This window comes from Furipterus horrens, unplaced genomic scaffold (assembly GCF_987537825.1).
Source record: "Furipterus horrens unplaced genomic scaffold, mFurHor1.1.pri manual_scaffold_7, whole genome shotgun sequence".
NCBI classification, from domain to species: Eukaryota; Metazoa; Chordata; class Mammalia; order Chiroptera; family Furipteridae; genus Furipterus; species Furipterus horrens.
The window spans coordinates 4,314,072-4,321,790 of NW_028327177.1; the positions used below are offsets into that span (position 1 = coordinate 4,314,072).

At 63.1% G+C, this 7,719-nt stretch overlaps 1 protein-coding gene across 1 annotated transcript in view; it reads left to right on the forward strand.

Annotated features, from left to right (window-relative positions):
* Positions 1–7,278, forward strand: part of ZFAT (zinc finger and AT-hook domain containing) — an 86,536-nt gene extending 79,258 nt beyond the window's left edge. The window contains exon 15 of the mRNA XM_090283332.1: positions 6,415–7,278. Coding sequence (XP_090139458.1) covers positions 6,415–6,639 — 225 coding nt within the window. The 3' untranslated portion in view covers positions 6,640–7,278. The remainder of the gene's footprint in view (positions 1–6,414) is intronic.
* The last annotated feature ends 441 nt before the right edge of the window (positions 7,279–7,719 follow it).

Here is a 7,719-nt window from a genome sequence, read left to right on the forward strand (position 1 = left end):
CGGGGCGCAGGCACACCCTGGCCGAGGTCACCTGAGGGGGTCGGCGGCGGTGCCCCTCAGGCTCGGGCGGGGTCTGGCTGCAGCCCACTCGGTCCCGCCCTGGCATGGAGTCAGAGCTGCTGCAGGGGAAGGGACCGCAGAAGATACTCCTGCCGTCTGGCTCCTGGGACTCCCCGTGTTCAAGACCAGGGTCGTCTCCTTCAGGAGACCGTCCCTGACCACCACCCACTCCCCAGCCCTCGGCCCGCCCCGGGTGTCCAGGGGAACGGCCCGGGCCCTGCCCGTTGGGCTGCAGGCTCTCAGAACGGGAGCGTGTGTGGGGTTCACAGTTGTGTCTGACGTCCACCAGCGTGTCTGGCATGTGTGCCGCTCTCGGTGGCCCCGCGGACAGCTGAGAAGTAACCTGGAGTATCTGGGGACCCTGCGTGTGAGCGCGTGAGTGCTGTGCTGTCAGTGGGGCGCCCAAACACAGGGGCCGCTCTCTGTCTCGCAGAGCAGGTGCTGATGTTATGTTCCCGCACCTCCCTGACACCCCCGCACGTGCACACATGCACACACACCGAGCCCACATACCCGCACACAGGCATGTACACACGCACACAGACATGCATACACAAATGCACACACACATACACGCACTCATGACCACTCCCTAGCGTACACCCGCTCCCCACACTCACACGCACACACGCACGGGCACACAGCCAGCCCATCTCCTCATGGGAGCTCCCGTCTTAGACCCTCTGCCTCTCCCAGGCCGAGTCTCGTTACGCCCTGCCCGTCGCGGGAGCTCGCTGCAGCCTGGGAGTTGATGGCGAAGGCTGTGTCCCCCCTGGGGGCATCCTGAATGCTGCGCGCTTCCCCACCACGAGGGCCGACTGGGCCGGCCACAGGTCCCGGGAGCCGCCCCTGGGAACCAAGGGGATCGGCAGGCTTCTCTGTTTGTTTCCTGCCTGCAGCCCCGGGTGCTGTTCCTTCCAAGGACGTTAATGACACTTGAGAGATTGGCTGTTCCCCAAGGCACGATTTAATAAATAGGAACCTGGTTCAACTTACTTAAAAATGGGTTTGAGACGTGAAAGTGCCGGAAGGGAAGCCGTCTGCCTGCCGTCACTGAGCTGACAGTGGGCTTTTTTCCCCCCTGAGACATGAAGGGCGATCCCTGTCCTGGAGTCCCTCAAACTAGAATGTCCCAAGTGAAGGCGGTCAGCACCTTCGCAGCCCAGTGAGGATGACAGGCTCAAGGGGGGTGCTAGGGATGTGGGCAACCCCTGAATGCAGGCGGTTTGGTGGCAGTTTTCATTCCACAAGGGGACAAACCGAATAGACATTAAACCGATGCCGTCCCAATAGGCATCACTCTGGTTTCCTTTCATTTCCGGGCCAGCAGAGGTTTTGTCTGTCCTTTATTATTTGTCATTGATTTATGAGCCACGTTAAAACAGTGCACCAGGTCCCACGGCGCCTGGCCGTGCGTGGGAACCCCGGTGGCCATCAGACGGGATCGCAGAGTCGGTGGGTGCCTGAGCCTGGGAGCAGCAGGACCTCAGTGGCCCACAGCTTCTCTGGCTCCCGCAGGGGGGTCCCAGGCTCCAGAAGGGGACGGGTAGTGCTGCGGAAGCTCTGGGTGAGGGCGTGATGCAAAGCGTGTTGTTTATTGTCGTCCCCCAGCCGCTCTTTAAAAGTCCCCTTAAAAGTCCCAGCTAAGGGCCTTTGCTCTTTCCTCACTGTGGGGTCCCGCCACGACACAGCTCTTTCTCCCTCAGTCTTCCTTTGTCATACGCGGGTGGCCTTGGGTGTCCTGGGGAGAGATCACGGCTGGTGCGGTCTGTGACACAGAAGAACGGGTGTTAGGCTGTGGAAGAGCCATTCCAGGCTGGCTTCCCCACGGGCCCCGCTTTCCAGGCGGCTTTGCTGTTGGGCAAGACAGCCCCCTTCACACACTTGGGGCCAGTGCCGGGGCTTCCTGGGGACTTGGTGACCGGGGAGGCCGCGCTCCTTGCCGCCGCCTCTCGCAGGCATTCTGTGGCATCTTGTCCAAGGCAGAGCAGTCCATCAGTGTGTTCTTCTAAGTTGGTTTTAGAGAGAAAGAGGAAGAGGTGGCGGGGACAGGGAGGAACATGGGTTTGTTGTTCCCCTTCTGTATGCGTTCCTTGGTTGGATCTTATATGTGCCCTGTCCGGGGATCCAGCCTGCAGTCCCCACACACCGAGAGCTCCTCCTCCTTCTCTCCTCTTCCTCTTCCTCCTTCTCCTGCTCCTGCTCCTCTTCCACTCCTTCCTCCTCCTCCTCCTCCTCCTCTCCTCCTTTCAGACCGTTTGGACAGCTCTTAGCTGTGACAAGACCGTGTGATCTCAGAGCCTCCAGTATGTCCTCAACACCATGACGTGTCTGTGGGACGACCTGTTACTGTGACCGTGTGATGTTACTGTTACTGTCACTGTTTACCCAGGCGCCAGAACACATGTTCTACCCGTGTTCCTCCAGGAAGGACACCCACCCTGTGGCTTGGTCTGAGGTCGCCTCCTGCAGGGCGGTGGGGGGCAGGGGAGGTTTTAAGACCAAAAGTCAGAAAATCGGGCTCTGGTTCCAGACGCGTGGTCCTGGGCACTGTATTTCCTGAGTCCCAGCTCTTCTGTGCAACGAGGGGATGGGCCGTTGGGACTTTGGAGCCAAAGGGGTCCCTCCACGGACAGCGCGCCACCTGCCAACCTCCACGCCGTCCGGGTGGGTCCCTGCCCGACAGAAGCAGGGCTGCCTGCTGCTCCAGCCTGTTCTATGTATCATCACTTCCAGGTTCCACCGCAGAAGTTCCTGGAGGTGCCCCCAGCCCCTCCCCTGTGCCTGCCCAGACTGTGGCACTGGGTGGGGACAGAGAAGCCTGTCCCTGTTCTCAAGAAGCTGCAGGGGTAGCAGGGATGGGTGCAGAGACGATGGACTGTAACTGAGCCGTGGGAAAGGCCCAGTGGGGGCCACACAGGGACAGGCGTGCACGGAGCCCCTCTTCATTAGGGAGCTCCCCAGCTAGGGCACTTCTAGGGCGTTTCTGGGATGTGGGGAGGGAGAAAGCATAGCCTGCTTGGAATGGTGTTTACAGAGGAAGTGAAGCGGGAGCGGGGGGCCAGCAGGACAGGCAGGGGGCAAGGGAAAGGGAGACGAGTGAGGTACCTGCATTGGGAGGGTGGGGGGCAGAGCCCGCAGCCCTGACAGAGCCAGGCGTGGGGGCGGGGGGCGCCCCTCCCAGCAGCGCAGCCCAGCGGGTGCCTGGTCTGCCGGGGTCTGGCCGCGGTTCTGGAAGAGCACTGGACGTGGGCAGACATGCGGGGCTCGGGGCCGACTCGCGGATAACTGGTGCAGTCCCGAGGGTTAAGGGGTTCTGTTAAGCTGTTCGTGCTGCGCATGATTTACCTGCAGGTGTGCTAGGTCCAGCGCTGGGGGCAGAGCGGAGGACCCGCCTCGGGGGACAGCCGAGCTGTGAAGCTGTATTGTTCCCGGAGTGGTCCTCCTGAACAAAGAATGGCTGAGAGCTAGACGGCCAGCCCCCAGCGGATGGGGATGGGTCAGAGTGGGAATTTAACCCTGTGACAGGGAGGCCCCTCAGCCTGCACCCTCTAAGGCAGGTCTCTGGACTTGGGGTCACGCAGACCCCAAGGTCCAGCCCTCGCTTTTTCCAGCCGCTTGACGTGCGATGAGTCCCTGGACCACTGGAAGCTTCCGTGTCCCCGCGTGCGGATGGGGTCAGGAACGCCCGCGCCGTGAGACGCTGCACGGAAATGCTCGGGGGTGCCACGCGGGAGTGTTCAGTGAACTGCAGAGGGCTGGGTGGGAGAGGGTTCCGCAGGGACGGAAGGAAGTCCCTGGTTTGCAGGAACATAAAACAGACACAGAGGGTAAATCATGTGAGAGTGGGGCGCATGGAGGAGGGCGAGGGGCGCGCTCCGCAGAAGCCCCGTGAAACCCTCTGCAAAGCAGCCTCGCACCCGTGACCCTCCACCGCGCTCTCTCCCGTACCGCCTGCTCCGGAGGGGGGCGTCTGCGGGGGCGGACCCTGAGGGCCTGGCTGAGCCGCTCAGGAGAGGCGCCCACGGGCAGGCAGCAGGGCCTCGGGGACCCTGGGTGTTGTCAGTGTTAGGTGCCCGGGCACATGGCCACCGTGGCCCCTGTGCGCACCGAGAAAGACGCGCCTTGCGGGGCTTCTGTGAAATGCACGTCTGCCTCTGTCCCCGTCGCTCCCCTGGTCCCAAAAGCACCTGTTTGTTTTCTCGTAATTAGCATGGATGCGTTTCATGGAGGTTCTAGCAGACAAAATGCCGGAGAAATGGAGGAAGGATTCTCTTTAAATAGACTTGTTACACTTAGAAAAGGAATATGGACCCGTAAGTGTCAGTGTTCAGAGGGACGGCGGGAGACGTGCCAGGCGAGGTCCAGCCGCAGGGGCCCACGGGGCGGGGGAGGCCAGCTCCCCTCCGAGAACCCACGTCTTCCTCCGGGAAGTCATGCCTCAGTCTTCCGGCCGGTGACCCGGGCTCAGGCCCTGGCTGTGGCCTTCCTTCCAGGCCTCCCCGGGCCCTGCTTCCCCACCCCTCGCTCCCCTCGGACGCAGACACGTTAGGCAGGCGTCCCTGAGCAGCCCCGTGTGTGGCTGGGGGTCTCCAGCTCAGGAGCGGGGCTGGCGGCCTCCATGCTGACGAGGAGCCCAGAGCAGACACCGGGGCCGCGACCAGCCATGCTCCTGGCTGCGTGGGCGGGCGGGCGGGCGGGCAGCAGGGAGGCCTGGGCTCTGGGAGAGCGCCCGGCACACACCCCCACAGAGGGTCGTGGAAGTAGCGAGCAGGCTGCTCCCAGTGTCCGATGGCACGGAGCCTTCCAGAAAGGTGAAGGCAGAGCTCGGCCCAGTGCGCCGGCCACGGAGGGGCGGCTGTGAGCCCCTGCCCGCCCTCTTCCCGGTGTCTTCTCTCCACCTCTGTCGTCTGTTCACCTGAATCGCCGCGGGTGTGCTCGGCACCCGCGGGGACTTCGGCGTCAGTCATGCGTGTCCCCGTCTCCTTCCTTTGGTGGGAATGACTGACAGTTACGGGGAGAGAAGCATGTGCTGTGTATTCCCTCCCCTGTCCCCAACCTCCTGTCAGGTACTCGCTCCGGAGTGAAAGAAATCAATATTTACCTCTGAAGTCCTAGTTCACAGCACATTCTCCCATTTAAATGCAATTGAAACAAGCAGTAAAAGAAGAAAAAAGGGGCTCAGTTCACTCCCCGAAAACAAATCAGGCTAAAGGTATTAATCATTTCCACTCAGAATGGCTCTCTAGCTTCTGGTGCATTCTGCCAGCCAAATTCAAACTTCCCCCCAACCCACGCCTGCGGGGGCCACCCCAGAGGTGCCTTTTCCGTGCTTCTCTCTGGATGAAACACGACCCCTCCCCGCTGTCACAGCGCCTCCTGCTCACAGGGCAGGGCACAGTCATGGGGCCAAGGGAGACCCCCTCCAAGCCTGGAGTCATGCCGTGTCACCGAGGGTCGGGCCGCGGAGCAAGGCCCCGATGTCAGCAGGGACGGGAGGCGGAAGTGTCGTGAATGGGAGCTCGGGAAGCTGCCTGAGCAGGCCCACCTCTCCCGTGTGTCTCGGGAGTCCCTGCTCCCTGCTGCCCTTGGGAAGTCTGTCTCTCTGACGCCCTCCAGGCATGAGTCCTCCCACTCTGCAGGTAAACGGTCCCAGACCCCTTCACTGTCCTCCAAGTCCTGCTTGGGGCTCCAGAGAAAGGCCTGGCCCTTGAATCCAGCAGGTCCCCTCCCCTGACGGGCGCACTCGCCTGCCCACCCCTGTGACGGTGAGTTTCCCTGGGGCGGTACCTCCCCACGGGGCTAAGGAATTAGGTGGGTAGAAGATGCTGGGGAAACCAGCCCCTCGGGGCCTCCACTCCTTCCTAGAGTGAGACTGATCTTCAGACAGAGAGGGAGCTCCCAGAATGTGTGGGAAGAGCGCAGGGTACACCTAGTCCCTTTCTCGCCGCCAAACGGGCCAGCCGTGAAGTCCCAGCCGCACGCCGCCCCCCGCCCCCCAGCCCGCCCCGCCAGCGCATGCAGTGAACAACCGCTGCGAGGCCGCTAACCTCATGCCCTTGGCAACCCGCGCACCTCTGGGGGGCAGCGGGGCGCCCAGGAAAGGGCTGGGCTTCCCCCGGTAGCCGGAGCTGGGCCCCGGCCCGGCGCCATGGGCACTGAGCGCCGCTCTGCATCCACCGGGGGGGGGGGGGGGGGGGGGGGGGGGGGGGGGCACAGGGCATCGTGGGGAGGAGCGCAGGCAGCAGGGCCGAGCTCTGGCAGGGGCCGGGTGCTCCGTGAGCGGCCGCGGTGGTGCCACGGTCGCAGCTGGGCCCGGACACAGGACGCCTGTGACCTTCTCTCGCCCCGCAGGTCACGGACGAGGAGCCCAGCGCCAACCACACGGTCATGATCCAGGAGACCCTGCAGCAGGCGGAGCAGCACCACCTGGTGGTGTCCTCCGGCGACGTGGAGGGCATCGAGACGGTGACCGTCTACACGCAGGGCGGGGAGGCCTCGGAGTTCATCGTCTACGTGCAGGAAGCCGTACAGCCCCTGGGGGAGCAGCCCGCGGGGCCCCCGGCGCAGGAGCTCTAGGGCCCCCCGCGGCCTGGGGCGGGGCGGCTGCTGACCGGCGCCCCCTCCGCGACGCTCTCCTCGGTGCGCCCTGCCCATCAGTCGGCCGCCGGGCGGGGTGGGGGGGCTCTCCCTGTCCTGCTTTGGGCGGGCAAGGCGACTGGCATCACCAGCAATCCAGGACCCCGCCCCCAGCACACACACAGCCCCTTACCTGTACGGTCTGCTTCTGACCACTTGTGCATCCGTCCTCCTAACACGGCTCACGCCGCATGGCCCTCTCCCTCAAGCTTCAGAGACCCCGCACTCCCCATCAGCATCTCCTGCCGCGCCCCCGACTCCTTGACCCCACTGAGGTGCCGCGTCTTCACCTGGGGCTGCTGTGCAGCCGGGTGCACGGGAGACGGCCATCGCAGAGGTCACCTCATGGGGGGAAACGAGGAGGGGCCCAGGCTCATGAGTTATGCCCTCCTCCCCTGTCGGGGTGCTGCTCGTCCCAGGAGGTGACCGCCATTGGCAGGCTCTTCCGCTGCCATCCCAGCTGGGGTCCCGGCGTCCAGTCTCGGCACTCCTTTGCATTTAAAAAGAATTGCACTTTTTACTATTCGCCTCCTATTCTAAGGAGGCGAGATGGATAGAATAAAATTGATCTCTGCCTGAGTTTGGTTCTCTGTTAGGTTGGACAGTTTACATTTCCCACCCCTGAATCGAGATCTTCGATTTGGGCCCCACACAGCACACACCCACCCCAGACCCAGGGCCCTCAGAGTGTGGACCAAGATGTCCTGTCTCCCTCTAAAGCTTTTAGATTTGCTCTGGGGCCCAGAGGTGGAGGTCGGCGGTCTTACCTTTATGTCCCGTGCCAGCGTTTGGTTTGCCGCCAGCCCCCACGTGGCAGCGCCCCTTGGTGCACACTTGGAACTGGCAGTTGGGCCTGCATGACACGCCCTTGTTTGACTAAGGTTTCTGTCCGGGGCTCAGGTGAGTCCCACACCTGTTTGAGCCCCTGCTCTGGGCACAGCATTGGAGACACCTGGGTGGGTCCTATTGTGCCCTGCCCAGCCCTGGGGGTGACAGCTCGCCCTAAGGCAGGAGGATAGA